At 38.0% G+C, this 27,709-nt stretch overlaps 1 protein-coding gene and 1 long non-coding RNA gene across 2 annotated transcripts in view; one reads left to right on the plus strand and one right to left on the minus strand.

Annotated features, from left to right (window-relative positions):
• LOC131737263 (uncharacterized) overlaps positions 1 to 17,071 on the plus strand; it is a 119,749-nt gene extending 102,678 nt beyond the window's left edge. The window contains exon 3 of the long non-coding RNA XR_009328851.1: positions 16,865 to 17,071. This is a non-coding gene — a long non-coding RNA (uncharacterized LOC131737263). The remainder of the gene's footprint in view (positions 1 to 16,864) is intronic.
• The window catches only part of LOC117410559 (lethal(3)malignant brain tumor-like protein 3), a 45,854-nt gene continuing 23,641 nt past the window's right edge, over positions 5,497 to 27,709 (minus strand). The window contains exons 16-22 of the mRNA XM_034017182.3: positions 26,430 to 26,532; positions 20,925 to 21,074; positions 19,156 to 19,311; positions 18,007 to 18,098; positions 17,372 to 17,535; positions 16,193 to 16,255; positions 5,497 to 8,047 (exon numbers count right to left, since the gene is read on the minus strand). Of these exons, the coding sequence (XP_033873073.1) occupies positions 7,907 to 8,047; positions 16,193 to 16,255; positions 17,372 to 17,535; positions 18,007 to 18,098; positions 19,156 to 19,311; positions 20,925 to 21,074; positions 26,430 to 26,532 (869 nt within the window). The 3' untranslated portion in view covers positions 5,497 to 7,906. The remainder of the gene's footprint in view (positions 8,048 to 16,192; positions 16,256 to 17,371; positions 17,536 to 18,006; positions 18,099 to 19,155; positions 19,312 to 20,924; positions 21,075 to 26,429; positions 26,533 to 27,709) is intronic.

Consider the following 27,709-nt stretch of genomic DNA (forward strand, 5'->3'; position numbering starts at 1 on the left):
GTGTGTCTGTTATAATTTTGTAAAGTGCATAATAATGTAATAAAAACACCTTTCTGAAAAAAAAAATCTATAACTTAATTTAAGGTATGCTTTCTTCCTGTACTATAACAGAGCATTGTTGTGCAGATAATATTCATAACCTAATGCTGCTGCAGTAGTGGCCTAAGTGTAACTGTTTGGCTTCTAAAAATGACAACAGGGCAGGAAGCTTTCAAGGAGAGGGGAGACTGCTTTCTCACCTTTAATATATAGTGAGTGAGTGGCCTGTGTGTTACTGATCATTGTATCAAAACATTGTGAAAATACAGTGAGTATTGGTCAGATAGAGTAGCATATTATCTTAGTTTTACACACTGTCATTTTCTTGCTTGGTAACAGCACCTAATCTCTAGTCACATTTCTAAATAAAAAAACATCCTTGCCAGGTTAATTCCTGTTCCAGTTTGACAGTAGCTGCTATGATTTAAAAACAAAGGTTTGGTGGGGGTAGAGGTTTACAGAAGGAGTTCATATAATGTATATCAGTGAATGGGATCCTGGAGCTGAGTGCTGGAAGAAGTATATAACAGAAGAATGCAATTTGGGATGAGGTGGGCAAGATCTGTGAAGCGCACAGAAGGACTGTAAGCAGTTTCTCTGTGCTAGAAAGTCAGTGAACAAAATTCTCTTCTGAAGTGCTTTTATCAGGTAAAACAGAGGTGGTTATATATATATACATATATATATATATATATATATATATATATATATATATATATATATATATATTATATATAGTGAAAGACACCACTCGTACTCGCCACTAGGGTGTGCTTTTTCCCCCAGGTATGGATCAGAAGGACACGCTGCATTCACAGGTAAGTTGCTTTTTATTTACAAGTAATTACAAACAGCACGTTTATTAGTCAGGACACGTCCTGTACGGGCTACTAACTAGCTCACTTCTTCGACCCTAGCTAACTGTAGGTGATGAAGAGGAGACAGTAACACTGGTCAGGGAAGGTAAGTTGGGGAAATGGTTCCCCCTTCAGGAGTAGTGAAACACAGGTATGTTGGGGAAATGGCTCCCCCTCCAGGAACAGTGCACAGGTAAGGTGAGGAAATGGCTCCCCCTCCAGGAACAGTGAAGCACAGGTAGGCTGGGGAAATGGCTCCCCCTCCAGGAACAGTGCACAGGTAAGGTGAGGAAATGGCTCCCCCTCCAGGAACAGTGAAGCACAGGTAGGTTGGGGAAATGGTTCCCCCTCCAGGAACAGTGAAACACAGGAAGGTTGGAGGAATGGCTCCCCCTCCAGGAACAGTGAAACACAGGTAGGTTGGGGGAATGGCTCCCCCTCCAGGAACAGTGAAACACAGGTAGGTTGGGGGAATGGCTCCCCTCCAGGAACAGTGGGCACTGGGTGATGAGTGTGGTCCACACAATACTCAAAGTGCTAAACCAATACACAGTCCCCCTCTACAGTCGTGGTGTCCTTGTTTTCTATTCCCGTTCTTCACACAACACAAACAAAAGGTTTTCACAGGTACGCTCCGGCCCAGCGGACCTTGGCTTTTCCGCCTCACGCAGGCAAACAAAATAAACAAGCAACGTTTGAACTTGCCTGTATTTTTACATGAAACTGATAAATAAACAAAAGCGAATGCACAAAACGATTCTTTGAACTAAACTATACTTTTCAAAAACTAACTACGGTGTCAGCAGTACTTACAAAACAAAATAACAGCAGGAACTCCAGCAAACTCCGGTATGCAGCAATGCAGTCGGGCAGTGCTTCCCCAAACAACATCCCGATTGCTCTGCTCTGCTCTCTTTTATACTGCCTAACCCCGCCCCGTAGTTTACCCTGGTGCTAGGCAGTCTGGGCCGCCATTCCTTAAAGGAATATCACGTATTTCCCTCACTATATATATATATATATATTATTATTATTATTTATTTATTAGCAGACGCCCTTATCCAGGGCGACTTACAATTGTTACAACATATCACATTATACATTATTTCACATTATACAGATATCACATTAGTTTTACATACAATTACCCATTTATACAGTTGGGTTATTACTGGAGCAATCTAGGTAAAGCACCTTGCTCAAGGGTACAACAGCAGTGTCCCCCACTGGGGATTGAACCCACAACCCTCCGGTCAAGAGTCCAGAGCCCTAACCACTACTCCACACTGCTGCCCTTTTATTGGTTTAGTGTTTGTTCAAGTTAATAAAGCTTGTCCTCTCTACTTCACTGTATGATTACGAGCCTGTAGCTTTGCTGATCTGTTACCCAGGAAGATAAGCTTATCTTTGGACTTACTACTGCTTCTATTTACTGTAAGTGTGCATGAGTAAATACAAGCTTCTTTTGCGAGCAAGTGTGTTTAGATTGCAAATAAAATACAAATACAAAATTAATTATGTATCTCTCTCTTTTATATTAGTAATGTAGTAAAAGAGAAACCATTTTAAAGAAATGCACTTCTTTCCCCATATAAAAGTTTCCCACCGTAAAAGCATAGCAGAGTAATAATGCAGTGTGAAACTATAGGTTAGCACTTTAAAGCCCAGAGCTATGGTAAAGCATAAAAAAGCATTAAAAAACATGGCAAACTGGGGGTCCTCGAGTGGCTCAGCTGGTAGAAACACAGCCACGTGGTGCGCAGGTTCAGTCATACAACGCAGGTTCACGTCCTGACTGTGCGAAGTAGGCTGGCCTGGCTTTCCTGCTGGCCAGGCGCCCAGTGAGCTCAGAGCAGACACCTGCAGGACTGGCCTTTGTCCTCCAGAGGTAGGTAGCTCAATGAAATCCACTCTCAAGTTTCTGGGTGAAAAAGGAAGCTGGCTTGGTCGTAGGATCAGAAGACGCCCACTGAACCTTCGGGTCTCCTGAGCCATGTGGGAAATTGCTGTGGTGAGGGGAAAAGCAATTGGGCATTCCAAATTGGGAGAAAATGTATTTGGGTATGCTGGTCTTGGATTCGCACCCTTTTTTTTTACATTGCTTTTCAACATCATATCTAACTGCTGCATACCAGCTGTTACCCGAAGAATCCTCTTCTTTGGGTCCTATTGCTAAATGACATTCATCCTTTAGAGTGTGACTACCATGGTTAATGTATGTGCCATGTTTAGTTTGCCAGCTATGTATGAATGATTGCTGAAATCCAGCAATCAGGAAATGCTGAAAAATAAATCATAACTGAAAGATAAAAAATATAACAGCCTTCAAGGGAACTCCTATCTAGCATTCTACCACACCCCGTAGTACATTTACAACTAAATATAGAAATTAAGTAACTGATTGATAAGACTGAGGTATAGTATAGACAGCAAATAAGTTAATGAAGTGGCCAGCAGACATGAGAACATATCCTGGGGATGGATTAAACTTAGTATTTCTCTCACAGTTTTAATATCAGTGTAAATACATTGGCATGAACAGACCAAAAATAGCTTAAGTACTGTACAGATACATTAGTACTGTATCTGTAAAAAGACTTGGAAGACTTGGATAATTTGGAACTGTTGGAAAACAGGGAGATGACAGTCATACAACTCTTTCAGTTGGACTTATCAAAATCTTCCAGTCCTGTGCAGCACAGTACCGCGTAATGCTTCTCTTTGACTATAAACTCGACACATCAAAATACAAACACTGAAAGGGCTAGACACATGAATAGAATGTTGAGTTATTCAGTGCAGTACATAGATTAGACTCTAAACCGTTCATGCAGTACCATGTTTATTTACATTGTATATGCTGCCTTCCTCACAAGTTTAAATAAACTTAAGTGGAGTGTTCTTTTTATACCACATGTGTATTTGTTAATTAAAAAAACCCAGATTCATTTAAATTATCAATTTTCGCAGTTGGCAGTTGAGGTGTGTTTGATGCTCAGATGAGGTGGAGTAATTAGGCACTGAATTCCTGTGAATTCTTGTTTACAGTTGAATATGGTAATAAGGTTTGCTGAGCCTCACACTGCTCTTCAGTGTTTTCTACATCTCAGATAAGTTCATTTTCAAATTCATCCCAGTCAAAATAAAAACGAACATGTGTTGCAAGTTCTCAGGGGTTTGTATTTTAGTTTGATGCCAACTACTTGTTAGTGGAGTGATGTTTTATGGTTTGAAACGGGTCGGGCAGCCTGTGGTTTTGTTCAGCCCATAACGATCATAAACGTTATTCCATTTAGGGGTCACGTTTCTCAAGATGTGAAGGTTGCTGTTGCTAGCAGGACAATTCTCCTTTCAAGTTAAATTATTTCTACTTTACCAGTTTTTTTTTATTACATTTGTAGCTAAAGATTTCAGGGTACTTTATCCCCTTCAGTCCAATTTTCTTTTCTGTACACAGAGAAAATCGTGTTAGTAACCCCATGGCCTGAAGGAGATATAGGGCAATGGACTAGCAGAAGCAGTTATGCGGGTGACCAGTAAATAAATAATTCAATGTATAGCATGTATTGATCCTGTCACCTTTAACTGATCTTTTTCCTTTGAAAGACATTCAGGGGTTTGTTTTATTCAAAAGGGAGGATAAGCAGAGGGTTGTGTTGACCAAATGAGCCGTTCAAGTTGAATAGATGTGGTGTACAATTTTGAGCTGTAACTGATCCAGGTTCAGGGACGTTACATCGATTAGGATCTGTTTTTAGTAGCTGCCGTTCTTAACTGTGTATAAGAAGTGTGTGTTTATGCGTGTGTGGTGTGGGGCTTGGTTAGTAATGATAATTTGAGAGTGTAATAATATATAGCTAACTTGAAACCACGATTTAGGTACACATAGTAATCAAGCACTATTTTCACATTAAAAAAGGTGATGGCCAAAACAGCAAGTTAATCAGCACAGTATGCTTGCATTCTGCAAGAAAGAGTAGATTGCTCAAAGCTAATATTAGCACCGGATAATTCCTGCACTGACAACCAGTTTTAACCAAATACATTTTCTCAAAAACATTGCAGAGATGATTTTGGCTTACATATCATGAAACATGACCAATGTAGGCAGAGTTGTCAGCAAGTAAAAAAAATAAAAATAAATAAATAATAATAAAAAAAAATTGCTAGCAGAAAGTAATTTGGATGTTTCATAAGCTGGTTATCATATCATCATTATTCAAAAGGAAACTGCATGCTTCAGAAAAGACATTAAATGTTGGTCTTTTCATGTGCTAGTGAATATCTTTGTTCCAGTTTGGCAAGGTTAAATAATTCTTACACTATCTTTGCTGAGAAAGTTAGTTTAAACATCTGCTGTACCACTGTATCTGGTTTACAGATATTATTATATATTGTTCTTTCGGTTATTTTGCCTAATGTTTTGGAAGTAAAACATGCTGAATAAAGGTAGACCCTTGAGACAACATTCTTATAGAGTAACCATATTTTAGTGTGACGTTAAGCAAATGATAGTTTTCCTTTGAAACCCAGCACACTCTTATTAGGCTATAGAAAATAGAAATACATATTTGAAACATAAGGAACAACATGTTGCGCATGTAATATAATGTTTTTATTATTTCATTTGTTGATTCAATAGTAAGCCCTGTGGTCATGCAATTTTCTAAATACATTTTTTTTGCAATAACACCATGCAAAGATATAAACATACAAAAGTATATACAAAAGTATATAAACAGTGCAAGTTTTTACCATTTCATATTGTATTTCATGTCGTACCAAACCCCTCATTGTAAAATAGTGCCAGATGCTTAATGCCTTGATTCAACAGTTTGAGGTTAAACACCCTTTTAACATGGCACACTTCTCAATTCAGCAAATTTACAAGGAACTTAATTTCTGTGGTGATCCCTCTCACATACAGTACAATAAATATCTTACATTGGCTTTACAATTTTAAAGAAAAGTATACATTTGCTAATTAACCACATAGCAGAGTTCCCTAGGTACATATATGTAAGTAGCATACATACAGCTGTAAACACACTATTTAGGGATATTAGTATCACCACGATCTACAATACACATATCAAAAATGAACTGTAGTATACATGTGTACTGTATGTCTAAAAATAAAGGCAGTACTGTTGTGAAGATAGCTTCATTTTAATGAGATGGGAAACAAAATCCCAATATAAAGTTTGCCGCTCACCATCAGTATAAGCATGCCAAAAGTCTACATGTTGCTGAGCCTTTTTCTTCTAAGCATGATAGTGACATTATTGAATAAATAATGACTGTACAAAATATACAAACAATGTTGCTCACTGTTAACAAACTAAACCCAAAAGCTAGAGCATAGCCCTTCTATAGGGAAAATGCATTTGTCTGCCATGGCAGGACTTGAAGACAGGTGGGATCCCGGTAGCTCTATTTCACCTCAGTGTGAAAACATGCACCATTCTACATCTGTGCCACTGATGATACTGCAAATGGAAAAATATGAGTTGATAGTACTCAAGGGGTTTTGGAATGCTTTCTCCTTAATCCTTTTGAATTATTCTGACTTTTGGATTAATGTTGAATATGTATCCCTGCAAGCTGCCAGCCTATTGCTTTTGTACCTTACAGCTTCTCACACAAACAGTAAGAAAAAAAAACTGTTACCAAACACTGCAAGATTCTATTTGTGAAATCAAAATTGCTCAACTCCCATGAGCTTAAAAGTGCCTTCCCCACGCACAGCTTTATTTAAAATTCATCAAAACCTGATAATGTTTAAAATGTTGTGGCAGCGTGGCAGGGTGAAAGCCTTGCCAGTGCATGGGTGTGTGTTTGTGTGGGGGATATTGGGTGGCAGGGAGGGGGTTAAATTCCTCCTTGCGAAAACACGTGGGGATGTGTCTGGAATGATTAAATTATTAATTAGGCGCCAGCCACAGGTGTATAAAAAGGGTGACCACGGGTGTTAGTTTAGTATGAGTTTAGGGAATTAATGTTGGTGGTAGAGGTGGAGGTCCATGTGCTGTGTTGCTGTGTTGTGTTTATGTCCATCCCTGAGTTTTGTATAGCTGTTTTGTGCCTTTTGTTTTGTTAATGTCTTTTGTTTCATCCACTGTCTTTGTTTATTAAACGTGCGCATTTGCGCTGAAACTGCAGCTTTCTGTGTTCTGTGGCGCTCTTCCTGCCGATAACAGCTTGGCCGTGATGCTAAACTGTCACAAATGCATTATCCAATTTCCATGGATGTATTCAATTAAATCGTCCTTCCAGCTGTGAAAATACTACTTTCAGAATCCTGAGCACGAACATTTTCCTAACATGCTCAGCAAAAGGATACTCACATAACAGGCAAACTTTATTTACTGTAAAAGCACAAGCTTTAACTTTAAACAATAGTAATACAAACAACACAGTTTGAAGCTTCTGTTTTTTTTATAATAAAAACACTGTAATATTACATTTTATGGTTTTTTTTTTAACAACTGAAATAAATATTACTGAAATAAACTGATAATTAACTTTGGTTTTCACTGATTTAAAACCATTATGAGCAGACTAGTTAATTGCATAGGGTGCTAATTTCAGCTACTTAAAACACAAGTAACTTTATTATGGTTTGGAATTTTCCTGTAAACAAAACACATACTGAAGTTGGCTTTTAAAAAAGGAGGGAGGTTCAACACGCGGTAGTATCATACCACCATGAGACAGTGAAATTTGGTGTGTAGTGCAAGGGCACCATGGGAAATACAGGGTGCTAACCAGAGTAGTAGAAAGAGGGCAAAATGAATGCATTATAGTGTAGCAGACACTGACACTCTGTGCGTCTTGGAGACGTTCCAGCCATGGAACACTGCACTAGACATGAGGTACATTATTGAATCCCTGTCAGAACTTTACAGGCCCATCTTGGTCATTCACGCAAACATTTGTGCTTGGATTTAAACAATAGCTTTATTTGAGCTTAAGTGCAAAAATGTCTGTCCTCCTCTCCCCTCAAGTGCTTACAGTTCATTGTAGGAGTTCTCTGCAGATTTGAACATCAGAATAGAATTGTAGATTTTCAAGGCAGGTCCCAGTTTAATGCTCATTATCTTCACAAGATCCACCTGGGTGAGCAGCAGAAATGCCTCTCCGTCAATTTGCTACAGAAGGAAAGATTAAGTGAATAAAGTACAGAAGTCATTGCTAATCTAATCATTTTTTTCTTTTTAGTGCGGGTTCTGTTCTTGATAATCACTGGCATTTCTGAATTAAGAAATTACAAACACCAACATCCACTGCTCCGTCTGAAAGATCATGGTTGAATAGCACTTTTGATTGAATGTCCTGTTCTGAAAACCAAATTAGATACATTTCCCCAAAGCACATGGAGTGTTAATCTTATCCTTTGTTTACCAAGCTGCTTTTTACAAGAAACAATATGAAATATATGAGCCTGTAGACAGGAGTGATTCAGTTATGCATTGGTTCACAAATGAATTCCATAACCTTACTGTCTATTGCTCTATTTATAAATGCTGTTTTATTAAAGCTGTTTCACACCTCAAACCATGAGAACAATCCCTTTAAACCCCTGGAAAATGCTTGATCTCAGTTTTATAATGCTAGAGTAAACCAGCAAATATCTTGCAGATTAATAACACACACACACACACACACACACACACACACACACACACACACAAATAAAAATATGTAAAAATAATGTGTAAAAAATAATGTAATTGTATGTAAAAATAATGTGATATCTTGTAACAATTGTAAGTCGCCCTGGATAAGGGTGTCTGCTAATAAATAAATAAATAAATAAATAAATAAATACACAAAAACTACACACATTATATCTGTAACACATAATTCATTTATTTCATACTACAGTACTTCCATGTGACTATGCAGCAATGGTAAAATACCCTCACAAAAATGTAAACTTTCCAGCATTTCCAGTATAACGTGGTCTTAATAGAGATCAAGTCCAGAAAGAGGACTGTCTACAGATGTTTTCCAATTATAAGGGTCTGACTGAGTTATTTTACTGGTTCATATATCGAGCTGGTCACAAATGGAACTTGTATAATCATTTATAATCTCTAACAAAATTGCCTGTTTCAAACAGAAATATGTATCAATAACAAGGTTTTTTTATTATTATTATTATTTGTATTATTATTAACCATTTGATGCCAGGGGAAGATCAAATAATAAAGTAGCTACAAATGTACATCCCACATCATACAGCAACACAGCTGGACCTATGACAGATGTTGCTTTTTCAAACTCACTGTCTGAAACTCCTCCTTTTGTTTATGATCTGTACAAGCTTCTTTCCAATAAACTAACTGTAGTGCAAGTTGTTATATCTGGTTGGGTCCTCATTAGGAACTCAATACAGAGTTGGAATAACTTCCAGCAGCACCCTCTGAGGATTAATATACACCCTGAGGTGAGGAAGGTAGTCGTGAGGCAGAAAGAGGGGTGTAATCCCAAAATATTTATTGCAACCAGAACGTTCAACAGCAAAACAAACAAAAATTACAATTTACTCTCATCAGCAACCAGTGGTTAATCAGGGCATGTCTATCCCCAAGCCTGTTCACCTCTAAATGATAGCTCAATATCTACATGAGACAAAAGTGAATTGCAAGACAGCACCCTTAAGAAATTGTTTGGGTCCAGATGGGCAACTTATTTTAAAGAAAGTCTTTCTTTTTTTGTCTAAAGAATTCTGTAGCTGTGAGGCGCACTGGTTATCTCAGCTCTGTCCCTGCACTGTCTTTGATGACTGTCTATTGGCTTGTATAATAACTGGCCGTATATACATGTATGGTGTGACTGAACTAAAATCTGCTTCTCTCTCTTGTAGCAACCCATTGTAAGTGACTGCAGCAGCAGCAGTTGTTGATGCATAGTTCACCCCCTAGTCTCTGTAAGTTGCTTTGGATAAAAGCGTCTGCTAAATGACTAAATAATAATGTGACACCTGCCCTGTGACAATATCTTAAGGCTTTCGTAATGCTCACATTGCAATAGCACTTTATGTACTGCATGAAGACCTTGTTGATTCAATTTGATTTCAGTTGACTTGCTGCTTAGGTGCCTTGATGCTTACATGTCCAGCAAACCCACTAATATTTTCAGTAAATAAGCTTCTCTCATTATTCTATTCAGAGGTGTGGAAGATGAGCAATGAATTTGTACACTTGGTGATTTTTTCCTATTTAGTATGAATAGCAAGAGTTTCTGACATAGTACAGTACCAGAATAATTCTAAATACCTTTTGTAATAAGACTACCCCTCTATTAAGGCCACATTTTGGAGGTTTCACTGTATATCAACCATTTAATATTTTCCTAATATTATTCTTCATATTAAAGAAATACAAAAAAAAAAAACTTGATTGAGAGATCATACTTACACACAGGCAGTGTTTGATCAAATACAGGTTATCTGTATTCTGATACGCTTGTGAATATGCAGTTTCCTTAAATTTGGTAAGCTTGCTAAACCTCCATAAAAGTATAAAATATTTCATACAAGACCAAGGGGGACCTGCATCAAGCATTTGTGATGGCATTAAGGCCATAGCGCCGAGTTTACTCCAGCCTTAAAATTGCCCTGTATGTATCATGACACTTTTGGCAAGTTAAGGCCGTGTTAACACCGCCAAAATGCGCTCCGCCGTGCAATGCGCTCCGCCAATCATTAGCCATGCATTTCAAGGCTTGTCAAGCCTTAAATATATGCCTGGGAAAATTGTAGGTGGGGCTCATTTATAAATGAAATCTGTGATATTAAAATGAGATTTATGAAGCGGGAAAACAGCTACGCTGGCCCTAAAAGGGTCCACAAATAAGACCGATTTCAAATTGGTCTTATTTGGGTGCAAAGAAAAAGTCTGATAGGAAAGAGCATTATGACAGCAGTCATATAGGGGCCCAGAAATTCACTAATGATAATAAAAAAACAAAGAATTTCACGGTGTCACGAAACCGAGATTTTATTTAAAAAAAAAAAAAAATCTATTTACATTATATTCTACTGATGTAAGTTGACTAAAATGTGTTATCATTAATAGTTCATCAAGAACATAACCCAAAAACCATGGTTGAAACATTTTACATTTAGCCTAGCTACTGAGTCAACTCTTTAAAAATGTACATTGTAACTCGATTCACTTTTGAAACATTCTTTAAAAATGTAACAAACTTCTGCTGGAAACAAGGCGGTCTATGTTGGCTGCAAAAAAAGTAACAAGCAGTCAAGATAGATTTTTTAAAACAACCTTGAATGACAAATTCTGCAACATTTTCGAGTTTTGTAAACCTTTAAAACTTATGTTGACACATCAATTAAAATGACTGTGTATTCCAGAGTTGTAACGAGTCACCAAAATCGGGACTCGAGTCAAGTCGAGTCATTGGGGAGTAAAGACTCGAGTCGAGTCGAGTCTTTGACATGCCAAGCTCGAGTCGAGTCAATAAACTGCTCGAGTTGAGTCACCAATCTGGCTCGAGTCACTTCGAGTCATTAGTTCTGACCAGTGCTTACTTTGTAAAGAAAGAGGTGCCGGGGCGCAAGCAATGACAATAATACCGTTCTTAAGAACCGCACATTCAAAATCATAACACGTTTATTTGAAAGAGCATTGTACGTACTAGTGTTAGATGTTTACATTCACGTATTCTACATATACAAAGTAGTAGTTTGTGCATAGAAATTAACTAAAGGCAACCGCAGGACAAATAATAAATACATTTAAAAAAGCCTGTATACATGTTATGTTATGTTTTTGTATTTAAATTGTTTAAAAAAACAAACAAATTAAAAAGCATTCAGAGGACTCCAGAAGGACAACGTTGATTAAAAATATATATATATATATATATATATATATATATATATATATATATATATATATATGCCCTCCAACACGAACACTGGTTTGACCCACGGTCTGCACTATTATCAGTGATGTGTATGCAACAGATGCCGCTGGTAGATTACAAAAACGATTAATTAAACTTAGGCTAGGTAATTGTTATCTTAGTATGTTTTTATTCTCTGTTAATTAAATGATATTCACTGAAAAAGGCAAGAGAACCAGATTGTTATTTTTTATTGTTTTGGTTTAATATAATATAGCAGGCTAGTGCTCCTATTGAAGTAGGCTACAATATTTTTCTTCACACCTAGAGGTTCTGGGGCTGTGCCAGGTACACATTAAGCACTGGTTCTGACAGTTAAAGATATCTTGATTTAATCAGATTAGTTTTACAGGAGATTAGCAATGTATACATAAAAAAAACATAATAATTTGTTAAATACAAAATTAGGATGCACAATAATGTGGTCATACTTGCCCCACTTATGTTCACCATTAAAAGTCCACGGCTTCTGCTTTGTTTTCGTCTTTCCGTTTTAATGAATTTGATTCCTTGATCTATTTATAAACACATTTTGCCACTGTATAAAGACCCATTTCTCTGTGCTCAATTGAGTTGGGTGTTTAGTAATGAATGATACCACAAAATAAATAACATATCTAATATTTTCTCACTTCTCAACACTGACATTCCCCCTTATAGTTTGGTATCAGATACATTAACCAAATTAAAGGAAATTTGGTGGCATTTAATTTCATGTTGAGATATTACGTCAAGGTTTTAACACATACGAGACAAATAGAAAAATAAAAAACTGAGGCAAAATGTTATATAATTCACAGGTAACATAGAATCTGTACTACATATTTCTCCTCTTAGTGTAAGCTGAGCTATGGCGTGTCTTTTTCCATTAAATGTCAACTAGACATTTTTAAGTAACAGATGCTGTTTCACAAAAGCACAAAATATAATAAAAAGGTGTCTGGAGGAGTCCTAATGGCATAACAAAACATAATACTGCACTGAAAAAAGTACAAAAACAAATTAATCTTTTAAATTTTCTCTCTGGTCACATCTTATACTTAATATACATAAAACTTTAAGTTAAAGATTTATGTATATGTATGTTAAAGTATAAGACGTGGCCAGAAAGAAAGAAAAGAAAAAATGTTTTAAGCCTTAAAGTCTTTAACTAAGACTTTAAACATAAACCTGTAGTTTCACAGACCCTGATTAGCACTGACCTTGGACTATCTAATATTAGTTTAGGTAAACTTCCAAATGTTTGTAGTTTTTATTAATTTGCATTAGCTTAACAAATATGTACAATAAACAATGTTTTATTCAGAATTGGATTTAAAAGGAAATTTAAAAATAGCTACAAAGCACCAACTCCCTTAAGAGATATGATGTCCATAAATAAATTGATAAAATACATAGAGAAAATAAATAAAGAGAATAGTGAGCACCAAATACTTCCCAAATTATTTACTTTTCAAGCTTTCACTCAGCAAAATTTTACTTATTAGAAACATTTTAGATGCATTCATTATTACCTTTACTTGTGTGCTAACAAAACCTGAAAAATAACTCCTAATCAGTGCTTTTTCTGCTGTGTTGTTTAATTTGCCCTGGCATTATATTTTTTATTTTTTTTAAATATTGAATATTGACTACCTACTCATTTTCGAAAAATACCGCTGTTGCATTGTGCCTGAGTTGTTAATGAATTCAGATTCTCATTTTAGCCGTTGAAAAAAACTAAATTATAAATTAGTGGCAGTTACCAGTGCTATGTTTTGAATGCAGTTTATTCATATTGTTGCTTTACAGTGCTGGCAGGATGCAGCCTGCTTGTTTCTCTCCAGGTCGACTGTATAATTATTAAAAGTGAACTCCACCACTGCAGGTACTTTCAGTGTACTCTCCATGCTGTTGTTGTTTTGTTTATTTCGTGTCTGTGACAAAACTCTAAAATCACTATTTTTCTCAATTTTCTGTGATCAGTGACCAGAAATCTGTTTTTGCTTCCCGCCTACACATTTTGATTCCCGGGCTCCCTGCTGCTTGTGACGTTATGATCTCAGAACGGTGCTATAGGCTAGAAAAGTGTTTTCTATTTCCTTAGCAACAGTCTTAACAACCATGGCAGGAACCTGTTTATGTGCAAAATGACAAGATGACTATGTGTGTTAGAGAGGGGCTGCATGTATTGAAAATGAAATACATTTGTTATTGAGACTTTTTTGTATGACTCGAGTCGAGTCACATCTTTTGAGCAGGGAGTCGAGTCGAGTCACATCTTTTGAGCAGGGAGTCGAGTCAGGTCACATCTTTTGAGCAGGGAGTCGAGTCAGGTCACATCTTTTGAGCAGGGAGTCGAGTCAAGTCGAGTCATTTGATGGCAATGACTCGAGTCGAGTCACAAAAAATTGCGACTTAATTACAACTCTGGTATATTCCTATAGCCTATTTTGCTGCCTCTAATCCCAAAATATTAAACACAGGAGAAACGGTAACTGCAAACCTTAAATGACAAAACCGAAGCTTTTGTGTTTTTCTTTATACACACTTTACATTAGTAGGATGTAGAAATGTAATTGTACAGTATGAGGAATTTACCAATCATGAAGCTGGTATTTGTTGACCCCATTGTCGTAGTAACCAAATGCACAGCATTGAGCCGGACTGTGTACAGCTACTGTAGCGCTGCGTCTACTTGATAAAAGAATGAAATCAACAGGGGAGGTGAAGAGCACAGTAATGTAAAATAATGTAAGGAAAATAAAATGCATATTTTTCACCGTAGGCAGTCAAATACACGATTTCTGTGAAATTCATGGTATTGTGAATTTTCAGGGGCATTTCTTACGATGGAGAGTGCTAACTCCTAACCTTCCTGAACAACCCAGGAACAGAGGGAGAGTACTGAGAAGGGAGAGTATTTAGGGTCTGCATTACCCTTTTTGATCTCCCTGAGGATTAAATTATAGCTCGATACTGGCTATTTCATTATGTACAATTGTTTGTATTGGTTGTACAATAAACTTGGTTCATTATATCCTTTTCATAATGTATATTTTGTTTTATCCGTCATATAATAATAATATAATAATAAAGTCAAGAAACTCAACACAGGTCATTCCTCTGCAAATGACCTACCTATTGTTCAATTGAGGTAGCCCATTTGGAGGGGAGGCGCTATTTTTCAGATTTAGTCTGTTAATCTGTGCTACCGGTAGCCCATATAAATGTGCCAGTTTACGCTGTGCCTGATTAATTGTGGGCCAGTTAATACATTTGGGATGGGGTAAAATTTGTGCTGCGACAGAGCTACTTTACACTCCACCAATTCAGCGCTGCACTGGTCGATCTTGATACATGTCCCCCCAAGTTTAATTAAATTTAGATGTGCCTACTGAATATGCATAGAATCACTGATAAGTAAACCGTTGATACATTTTCCAATGTTCTGTGCCAAATTGTTGAAAATAAAGCATTTAAGCACACTCACAATAAATATTTATGTGTTCACAGACAATTAGTTTTGACTGATAAAGCGGCACACATTCCCATTTACACTAATGGCAGATGCTATCAGATGGCAATCTGCCACTGAAAGGCATGGAAAACACAAAACAATTTCCCCTATTGCGGCTACACTCCATGGAGACCTGCCTGAAGATAAAAGGACTAGCTATTATCAGCATTGCCAATTTTAGACGTGAAGGGGCGGTGAACTGGTTTTGAGCTCTTCTGCCATCTACAAAATGAACCCTGACTCTTTCACGGTAGGCAAACTAAAGTTCTTAAAAACATGTGGATTAAGGCTCATGTGACCCACATCTGTTCTAGTCGAGACATTCACAACAGATGTCTCAACCATGACTGGGATGGGGATTCAAAACTAACCATAACATCACTATATTCCTTTTTTAACACTGCTTTGAAAGAGATTCCTGTTTTATTAAGAGCAATTCAGAATCTAAACATCTATGAGTATTTAGGTAGGTATTTAAATAGACACCATAAGGTTAGATCATCAAACCAGATGTAACTTTACACAGAATTATGTTTTTAAAAAGTTTTGAACTAACAAGTTATTATTAGCCCATAAAAAAACACCTGATTCCTGTAACAAAACATTTTATTTTTCCTTAAGTGTCCTGTTATGCATAAATTTCTACGTTGCACAGGAAATGCATGGAGTGTGTACTTTTACTACATTGCACAGTAAATATATGTTTCAATGTACTTTTACAAGAGGAAGGGTATGTATGCAATACTCTTTGACAAATATGTGTCTTAATACTTTTTAGATCATGTATACCCTTACTAAAACAGGTTTGTGACAATTTCAGTATTTCTTCAATGATAATTTCAATCAACCACAACAAACTTACCTGCTCTCGGAATGTTATGACCTGCTCATTGCACCCTGGTAAACCTTGGATGAATTCTGAAACCTAAAAAAAAAAAAAAAAGAAAATATTTCTAAAATCACCAGAAAGTAAAACAAAGTGATTACAAACTAGATGAAAGTAGTCTTTTTAAAGCATTACATTTTCACATATACATGTAATAGTGGTGGATGCAGTATATGGAAGGTGACAAGGGGGTCTCAGGCTGTGTTTGAGGTGTAGACTGCACTTCATTGAAAAAACACTGTAACAATAAATGACCCAGACCAATAATTAAACTGCGTAATATCTAAAACCAGAAACCACACTGAATTCAAAGTCAGTGTCTCAACAGTTTATGAGATATGAGCTTGTGAACAGGAGAGAAGGAATCCAAGCTGCACCAGGAACGGTGCTAGGCAAGGTTGGTGGTACGGATGGGTCGACTCGATGGTAAGACTGAACCAGACGTCGGCCATCTTGGGGAAAGGCCGTAGCTGTGGGACTGCGGAACAACTCTATTGTGATCAGCTGTGTTGCGGGCAGCAATTGGAGACAGCGGGGCGCCAAACTGATCACAAGGAGCAGTACAAAGGGGATGCAACTACATGAGTACGGCCCTTTACGCTCACGTTAATGCAGCCAGAACGTTGTTTGTTTTGTTCTGTATTGCAGCCGAGGACGAGACCAGTAGCTGAAGCTGCGGAGCCAGCAAAAACCCCTGGATCACTTTCCCCGGCACGCCACCCTGCACTTGGAGCACAGGTGGACTGTAAGTATTGGACACTGTTATTGTATTATTGGACTGTGTTTTCTGGACTGCAGTCCTGTGTGTGTGTGTGTACAACTCGTACCATTGCTGGTAGAGGGGTCGGAATATAATTAAAAGTACTTTGTTTTGAACTTTTTACTGGTTTGGACATTCACTCCTTCCATACACCACTCACCTTCCTGACAGAGATGTTGAAGCTGTTTATCATATTCCCTTTTGAATATGATTAAGAAATCTGTTAAAAGGCAATCTGATTTGTATGAATCTCTCTTTCGAGATTTGTATGAATCTCTCTTTCGAGTTTCTTAGAAAATCTCTTGAATGTTAAAAAAGTATGGCGAGTGGACAACAAAAATAATTTAAAAGATGCAAGCTTATCAAACAAATTGCTATCTATGTAGCTACTGTACCTCTTGTACAGTCCATTGGGCCACTTTGCTGGCAGTTATACCAGGCACACTGGGAAGGAGTTTGCTGTGTTGCTCCCAGCACAGAGGTAGACTGGGTAATGGAGACGTGGAAGGCATGAACACTGACTGGTGCAGGGCTTGCTGCAAAGTGAGCTCTTCTGTTTCTGAAAATGAAGAAGTAAAAATAAAAATAAAACTACTATTTGCCTCCAAAATTGTATGCTGGGCTTCCCTTTGGGTAATGCATTTTACTGTACATGTTCCCTCAGTCATAATATGAGGCAGGTAAGAAATGAAAATCTAAAAAAGAAAGTTAAAATACAGTAGCTAGCAGGGATTTATTCGTAGGCACTTGCTCACTTCAGCAAAAAAAACAAACAAAAAAAAAACCCTAAACATACTAGTGAAATGTGTTAATAAATATAGAGGTTGAGGTGAGCTGTTTTTGTGCTAGACATATTTACAATTTTTAATTAGACTGATCTTTTTAATCAGTCATTACTAATGATCTAATCACTGTAAGGATGAGGACTGAATGATGAACGTGACACAGTTTTAAATACATTCTAAGTCACAGTCTTTGCATGTGTAATGCACCTAATCATTCATAGATGTACTCATGGTGGAAAACATACCTTTGGCTTCAGTAATTGAAGACACCTCACTATCTATCTCCTCCTCTTCCTCCAACTCCTCTACTTTCCGTTGTTTACATGGACGTCCAACTCTAAGTCAATATAATTCAATACAATTTCACTTGATATGTATCAGCTTTTATGAAAAACACCCCACAGCAAGCATTTTCACATCCATGCAACCCAGGGGGGTGGAGCAACTTCAGAGATAGAAATGCTGGAAAAGGTCCACTGGTGTCCTTAATGCAACACAGGAATTAGGGACCAAGAATTAAACCCTGATATCCAAATTCTAAGACCAAAGTGCTGTCTGTTATGCCAAAACAGCATATTTGAGCTGAATTCATTATGGAAGATAAATTCTAACATAATCTTGGTACAAAATTACTAAATGATCTGGGGTCGGTTTTTCAAAATGTAATCTGGATCAAGTGATCCGGATTTTGTAATCCTAGATTTTGTGATAAAGATTCCTTTAAAAACAAAATGAATTTTGTAAGCGTAATTATTTGTAATGTGGATACAAGCAATCCAGCAGGGACATTTTCTGAAAAACCAGATAAAATAAATCTGGAACGCAAAATATCGGAAAACAAAATCTCGATCATTGTTATCCAGATTAAAAGTTTTGAAAAACCGGCCCCTGGCCATTGCTGTCTTGAGCCAAAATGAAGAGGCCACAAGCAGGCTGAAATCAAACAGTGATCCAGGGTCTTTGGTGAGACTGTGTCAGAGGCCCAAATACCATCATTATCTTTTAAAAACTGGATACATTTTCCCATTATTTCAATAAATAGACTTAACTGACAAGCCCAATTTAGCAGTAAACTGGCCTTCCATTAATGAGTACACAAAACAGCAATTATATACTTGAACTTGTACAAATAAAATATAATCATGGCCAACCAGGTTTAAGCAGTTTACACTTTAATGAAACTAATTTGATTACGGGTAGGATTTTTTTATTATGTTAACTCTGATCTGTTTCACAAAAATGAATATTCAACTGTTGATGCAATTGAATGAATAAGGGAAAGAGCATTTGCAACAGAACTTGGGTTCATGTAGTGTCAGCAGACACCTACATACATGACTTACATGGTCTTCAATAGAGGCCAGGGTGTTTTGTGTGTTTAAACAGGCGCTTACCTGTTATGTTTCTTTCCCTTGTTATTACATAGGAGAGGTTTCTTGTGTGGTGGCTCGCTGTCTATTTCCTCTGGAGGAATCTTTTCTGTTCCAGAACTCTCTGCAGAGCGATTGGCAGCTAAAGGATACCTGCAGTTATTTGAATTTGAGTGTTTTCTAAAAAATAAAATGCAATACATAATCTGTATGGTAATCAATTTAGAGTGCATATTAAAACATTTTACACCATTATGAGCTCCTTAATAAAACGTTTTAAATGTACTATATGTGCTTACATTGTCAAATGATTCATGAAACCAGCAAAGTTTATTAAAGTGAGCTGACATTTCAAAACGTCTATCTAATATCTCTGTATGTTTTCATTTCCATTATTCTGTACACATCTACTCTGGCCATCTGTTGCTTTCTGTAAATGTCAGGGAGTGTGTAGGGATCCTTTCTTGTCCTGAAATCAAACCAGTTGCAAACAAGCTGGAAGTCTATGGTGAAATGTATTAAACAAGAGCAATGCTGTTAGGGAAAGCTTTGCGGCAGCAGTTTCTTTGTGGTTCAGCCTTAGATGAATATGTAATTATGGGCGTTCCTGTATAAATTCGCAAACATGGGGTGGAGTGCAAATGAGGGTTCTCAAATATTATAATGAGATGTACTAAAGCTGCCGGCAATTGCATCAATTTGTTAAGAACTTTTGAAAGCACGTTTTAAACGCAATTAGCAAACCTTTAAAAGGCAGAATGAAAAGCACTATCCCCTAACCATGGCTGCTGTGATTGCAGCAAGAAGGAGACATTGTCTTCAGTAAGAAGGAGTGATTTGTAGGTTGAGAACCGGCATTATCCTCTTCGATTTAAATGAAGACCAAATTAGCACAGGTACAGGCTCGGCAGCCACATAATTCTTGAGCTGGAGCCTGTCACCAGAGAAGCCATACTATACCTGCAGTGGTCAAACTACTGTCCACTGTGCATAATCTTACCTCTGGGTCATTTCAGGAGACTGTGGCAAGAATATGATGGGATTAAACTGCCTTTCATTATTTTATTCGAAAAAAAGTCGCACAACTCTCGCAATGCTAGAGATCTCGCTAAGAGGATGCAACAAATATTTATACTGTGGCTCTCTTCATTAACATATTTTTTCTTAGTACATACGACAAAATGCATACTTTGAGAATTGATGCAATGAAAAAGCAAATTGCGGTATGTTTGTGCTGTGACTGGCCCATCATTGTACATCTAGCTCTCAATGTTTTAAAAATTATCAGACTGCAATCTGGAAGATAAAAACAAAAATGTGCTCCTTTGCAAGCTAAGAGGGAATTTTGTGTTAACCATAATTTTGTTGTGAACCTGTTCGCACTGTCCTTTCCTAAAACAGGTTAGGCTTGCTTAAAATATCTCTTTCACTTTTTTTTTTATAATTTCAATCCACAAATAACGGAAACAGAAAATGCATTTAAGTAACACGATCACGTATATTTTTCAATGTCACATTTCACTAAAAGAAGGTTGATCAGAGGGTCAATAGTCACACGGATAAGACCGGGAGCCTAAAACTCAGTCTGAAGCTGAATATTTTATGTATCTAACTAAAAAACAGGAAGGTTCCAATTACCCCTTGCTGTGTACATGCACTGCTATCAGGACAGCAAGTTCACATCATTTGGAACGTTTCAAACTAACTTTAAAGGTGATAAGTTGCTATTTAGATCTAAAGTGTGCACTTAAGTGTCATTATAATGCTAAAAGGAATAGAAATGTTCCTCTTACTCAAGTAAGGGGGGTGTTGGTACACCGTTTACTTCTCCTTTTTTGTTCTTTGGCATGGCTGGACTGGACAGAGGCATTTCTCCACTGAGGCGGTCTGGAAGCACAGAGTCCTTGTTGATATTGATGTCAGAATAAGGGCAGCCGACAGCACTAAAAAAAAAAAAAAAAACATCATAAACACAATTTAAATGCTCTTAATTAAAATGGTGTAATATGAGTTAGAATAATGCTATAACAAAAAGAGCAAAATACTGTAGTTAATCTATTAAAAGGTGTGGGTAAAATGTCCTCAATGTAAAGACAGTATTTCTCATTTCTATTGTCACATAAACAGCAATGCCTTTGGAAATGAGCTGCTTTTCCAATTAATATCATTTTTAAATAAATAAATAAAAGCCATTTGCCTGTAAATTCCAGTCTAAATGAAGCTTTGTGCTTGCTGCTATCATTGCAGATCTTCACTTCACATCCTTGCTTTAGTGCTGCCAATTCTTTTTAGCATAATAAAGGCCCTATATAATGTTTACTGTCAGTTTTCATTGCAAATCTGCTTAATATCCAGTGAATATTAACAGACTACAAAACTACTCTGAACAGGAAACATTATCCAGAATGTTATTTTTATATATTCACATTTAAAATTGTGGCTGTAACAGGGGGATGTTACCTGCGTGGGTCGTCACTGAATAATAAAGAGTCAGACACAGAGCAGTGGGTGTTGACACGCCGCACAGGCGAGCAGATTTAATAACAACACAGGTGCTGCCACAAGGGTACCAGCAATGGTAGCTCTAGTGTCAGATTTAATAAATTTGTTTTGTTTTAAACAAAACAAAACAAAGCTAAAAATAAAAGTTTGCCAAACAAGGCAAGCACTAGCCTCATTAAAAGAGATGTCCTGCTGCAGGAACCTACTACACTACAAAACCCTCTCCATATTGGTTGGGATCCACATCCCCTAAACTAACCTACTAATCTTTCCAACAGTCCTGGCTGGCCAGCGCCTTTACAGAATCCGTCTGGCAGTTGAAGGGTTCTGTAGGAGTTATCCTGCAGAGCAGACGCTCTCCTCCTCGGTAACAACAAAGCAATCTTTTTTAGCTTTGCGCACTCCCCAGGCACGCCCCCTAGCCAATCAGGTCCTCCCGATCAGCTCAGCGCCGGTCGAACCTTCCTGCTCAATTGGTTTCCTAGCGATGTGTCTCCTGCTACGCATCCCAGCTGCTTTCACAAAGGCACACATCCACGTAAGAACCAGCGACAGGGTCCTCCCTGTCACAGTGGCCTTAACCCTTTGCGGTCCTATGTCGGACCTGGTCTGACATTGCAATTTTCCCTTTCTGGTCCAATGTCGGACCCTGTCAGTCTCATTTTCTGATACTGACATTTAGCATAAAAGAACATGATGAATTTGCATTACATGAGAGTAAATGTTATTTACTTCATGCTAATATTGGAATAAGCTTTCACCAAGCTAGGGGGCTGTGTGGTCCAGTGGTTAAAGAAAAGGGGCTTGTAACCAGAAGGTCCCCAGTTCAAATCCCGGCTCAGCCACTGATTCACTGTGTGACCCTGAGCAAGTCACTTAACCTCCTTGTCTTTTGGGTGAGACATTGTTCCAAGTGACTCTGCAGCTGACGCATAGTTCACACACACACACATTAGTTTGTGTAAGTCGCCTTGGATAAAGACATCTGCTAAATAAATAATAATAATAATAATAATAATAATAAGATAAAATGTGATAGTGGTGGTGGGGACCAACAAAGATGTAGCTTCGTTGTTATACATGAGCTTTCAGTGCTTTTCCTCTGCCAGGTAATGTGAATTTCTTATTGGCCTGGTGTTGATGGCTGAAATGTGATACTGGCTCCAGGGATCAACCAAAGTGTGGTCGACCTAGCAACTCAGCATGGCAACCTTCTGTAATGGGCTGGGTGGGGCACTTCACAGGGGTCATCAGACGGACACCTCCCGTCTTCGGTGTTTCGTCGACTAGCCCACGACATCTCTGGAAGGCTGGCATTCCAGCACCACCCCAGCCCAGTCTACATAGCCATTCATACTTTTCATTGATATTAACTTCCTCCGTCGCCTCTCTTTTGAAGTCCCCACTCGGCCTCAACCACAGCCAATTGCTACTTTTCTCTGTGTACATCAGTGTACGCTGCAAATTACTGTCCACTGAATCCAAGATCTCTATGAAGCCGGGCCACAGAGTACGTGACAAATGCCGACAACCCACATCTACTGGATAAACCCAGACTCTCCACCCCTGCTGTTCCATCTCAGCAGCTAACCCACCATACCGGAGTTTCTTCCTCTCGTTTGCCTCATCCACAGAATCCTCCCATGGCACTGTTAGCTCCACCAGGAGAACAAGTCGTGCTGAGACTGACCACAGGGCAATGTCAGGTCGAAGGGTGGGAAAATAAGGCGCTGGCCAACATCTACCTGCATTCTCCAATCTCAATCAATCAATCAAATCTTTATTTAATATGGCGCCCTTTGCAACAAGTTGCGACAGAGCGCTTCACATGGGCAAAACAAGAAAATGTACATAGCAGTAAGCATTAGAAGCAGTCCAGAAAATTCAGTAAATACAATAAAATACATAAGTACGATAAAAAAAATAATAAAAAATACAGTAAAAAGGCAATAGCAGTAGTTATGTATATGATAGACTATAAAAATATGTCTTCAGTCTAGTTTTAAAAGCTGCCATAGTTGGTGTCTCCTTGTGACAGAGACAGAATGATTCTTGGTGATAAATCTCTCTCCCGACCTGTGAGGACGCAGTGTAAAGGGAACAGAGTGCCCTGGACTGGATGGCCAGACAATTCATTCCCAGGGTTAGAAGGAAGTCAGTCATCTAGAAGGGGGGCGGGGCTACGATACACTAAATCATCGACCCGGAAGGGAAACGACGTGGCACACACTGATTGAAGGAGCGTTTGCACTAGTTAACCAAGGGGTCATGATTGACGGAACAAAAAGGGGCGTAGCGAAGTGATCTGTTCCTCTGTATGGTTATGCTGAGCCGGAAGGAAACCTGTGTTATTATCGTGAGTGTTTTGTTTTGTTTTTGTTGTGTCTAAAAATACTATTTGTTATTATTAGACGACACGATCGGAGCTGTCGCCAAGGGCCTGCACTTGATTTCACGATAAACTGTATCTGCACCACGAGCACCAGAGCATTGAGCATAAAAAGAACGGGACTGTTATTATTTCGGGACCAACCCGTGGATTACAACGAAGCAATACACGCCGCTGTATTGCTTGTTTTCATTATTATTTACTGTGTTTTGTGTCATCAGACCATTGGAAATTACAAATAAAATATCATTGCACCTGGTTTATTGTTGTCTGTCTGTTGATTGATCACTGCTGCATTCCTGCGCCTGCACACTGTTAACCACTTTGCCACACTCCCTTACAGAAACTGCTCTACAAACCCGTGTTCTCATTTAGAATTTTTGGAACGATGAGATACCCAGCATCCTGAGATCAGAGTGGCCGACCTGGAACATATGGGACCAATAAGTCACTAAGGTAGGATGGAGCTAACCCATTTAAGGCTTTATAGGTTAAAAGCGGGACTTTACAAATCAATCTTGTATCGTATTGGGAGCCAGTGTAGAGATGCCAATACTGGCGTGATATGGTTAAAATTTCTTGTTTTCGTTAGGATCCTGGCAGCAGCATTTTGCACGAGCTGCAATCTAGACAAAACACAGTTGGGAATGCCAGAAAACTGGGCATTACAGTAATTTATTCTAGAAGTTACAAAGACATGCATCAGTCTGAGAGAAAGCATCCTGTGCTGAGAGAAAGCATCTTAATTTAGCAATATTTCTTAGATGGAAAAAATACACTTTAGTTAGTCCTAATGTGGGATTCAAATGACACCCAAATTTCAAATTTCTGTCTTTGACTCAATGGGGTAGCTGTCCACTGTACAGGCACATTCTCTAGCAACCCTCAATTGTCCCAGGCGACCCCTAGTTCTAATAACCTTTCCTGTTGGTTGCTCTCCTGAACGGAGGAATGTCATTGTCTGTGTGCCAGGTATTGCTGATATTGGCAGGGCGCTCTTGATCTCATTACACTGTTCTTCCAATGCTAATGCCAAGCATTGCAGCACCTGGTCATGACTCCAAGTGAAGCGACCCTGGCTCAGAGCCACCTTACATCCTACAAGAATGTGCTTCAGGATAGCCAGTGATAAACACAAAGGACATGCAGGGTTATCTGCTACCCACACATCCAGGTTCTGCAGTGATGGAAGAACATGATATACGGACCTGATTAGGAAGCTGAAAACTTAACAAAGAGTATATGCTTCACCAGTAATCATGGACTGCTCACAATCAAACCGTTTTTCTTTCTCTCAGAATCTAGCAAATTCTGAAAATATTACATTAATGTTGAGAAAAAAAACAAAACATATTTTAAAACAATACTGAAAGGTCCCTTTTTTGTTTTTGGAACTAAGCAATCATTTCCAGTGCGATACCAAGTATTACCCAGCTTAACAGCAATAACATTCCACAACCCACGCGTTAGGTCTATCACTTTCACTCGATGGAAAACAGAATCCCCCAGGATCCATTAAAGTTGCTCTATTCATCCCAGGGCTTTTTTTTTAATTCTTCATGTTTAATACACTCACACTGACACTTAATTCTGTTTTGTGATATGTGGATGTATTATTATTTTTTTTTTAAAGAGAATGCTAGATAAGTTAATCAAGTATTACAACTGCAGGACTGCATAAAAGATCACTGTAACGTAAGACACTTGGTAGAAATATATTGACATGTATATGATGTGACTGTTAAGGAAGGAAGTGGTGAGGTCTGCAGTTGAATGACTGCTGCTAAAAATCACACTTGTGTGGGGAAGATATTGCTATTATCCGTTTAAAAAAAAAAAAAGGATCAGTATGCCAAAATCTGTTTTTTTTGGTATTAAATGCAATACTTACATTCAATTTTAAACTCATAAGACCACAAATCACTGCTGACAAATATGTCATTAATTGCATTAAATAAGAAAAAGATAAATGTGCTACATTGTGTCTTGACAGAATGACTAATACCGGTATATGGTAAATGCTAAACAGACATGAGGGGTATCGTTCATTCAAATCCAAATAACTACCTAGGTAGTAACCTGATAATTCACCTTGACTAGAATTGTGCGATGCAAACAATTGGGTGAGTTAAAGCAAACCAGAACACAAAATAACTGACTATAGTGTTGATGGGGCTTCTACAGACTACAAAGATGAAGAGCAACAATGCCTGTGTGTCTAGTTATGTTTGATACCAAGTGGTTATTTTTATATCTGTATTTTACACTAAATCAATGTAATGGAAAATATGAAGTTGCTAGCTGAGATGGTTTATTAATTTTTAGCACTTGTAGGTGCAGTGGATTTGCAAATGTATACAGTACAAGCTTCCCTCAAGGAGATACTTAATACATGGATAAAGTGTACCTGTGGTGACCTGAGTATCTGGCTCCTTTTATGTGTCCAACCCCTTTACATCCTGGAGTAGGACATCCTCCTTGTTCTGAGGCTTCAAACATATCCTGTGGACCTATACCATTAGAAAAAGTGCAAAAAATGATTTAAGAATTCCCATGCTAAAAAACAACATGCAGAGTTGGGGTGACACGTTACTGTAATAATATTTTGTCAATCATTTTGGTAATATAACGCGTTAGATTTTTAAGGGGAGTAACGATATTACAGTTAATTTATGCAAAAAATAAACGAGTTTGTCTCATTACCTTTTCTCTGTACACCTACGTTAGTGGTCTTTTCTTTTTAAAAGCCAAAGTACATTTCAGTTCAGTTGTAACCGTAAACTGCTCTTTATTGTATTTTACAGACACAGCTCAGTCACTGTTTGTAATCTATGCTGTCTCAGTCATCAGCAGCAGCAGCATCATCACACAACACGCCATCAAACCGGAAACACGACAGTGCCTTGAATATCATGACAGTCGTTAGGTTTAAGACATAACTGCTATTTTTGTACCCTGAACATAACAGCTTTCATACAAGCTTTATTGGCACAAAGCTCTTAGTTTTGTTTTTATCTTGCTAAAAGCACAGCGATCCTGACAGGTACATTTTGATGCGATACTTTATTGTGTGTGCCTTTTTGGAGTTTGATTGAATGATTGTTTACAGATGGGTACTCAACTGAGACTTGCTGCCTGCTAGGTTTGGTTGATAGGAAGGGCAGCAGGTGGGAGGGTCTCGACTGAGTGTCTGTCAACATAAAAACATCTGGTGAGGATCGTTCTGGGTGACTGCACTGCCATGCTACACAGTGGGGCGCAGCGTACACTCAGGAGAAGACCGTTTTATTTTGCCTTTTCTACAGTCTCCTGTATGTATCCTCTGTGCGTAACCATCTTTGGTAGCGTCACATGACCCGTTTGTTTACTTTTTGTGTGCGTTAATAAATCCTGCGTGCCTGTGGCGACGTTTCAACTCTAACTCCCACGTCTCTCTGTCTTGCATATCAGCGGTTAACCACACACATAACACGAGTACCCTGTCACACACATATTTAATAAATGAACCAGATGTATAGTTAAAAAGTAAAGAATAGTTACAGCAACTGTTTCACAGGACAAAACAAGATAAAGAAATATAACAAGTAATATGTAGAGAGTAATGTAATATAATAATATCCTTTTTTTCAGTAACGTGCCCAACTCTGCCAACATGTTGCTAATCAATACAGTAGAGAAGAGGACACA

This window comes from Acipenser ruthenus, chromosome 6 (genome assembly GCF_902713425.1).
Source record: "Acipenser ruthenus chromosome 6, fAciRut3.2 maternal haplotype, whole genome shotgun sequence".
NCBI classification, from domain to species: Eukaryota; Metazoa; Chordata; class Actinopteri; order Acipenseriformes; family Acipenseridae; genus Acipenser; species Acipenser ruthenus.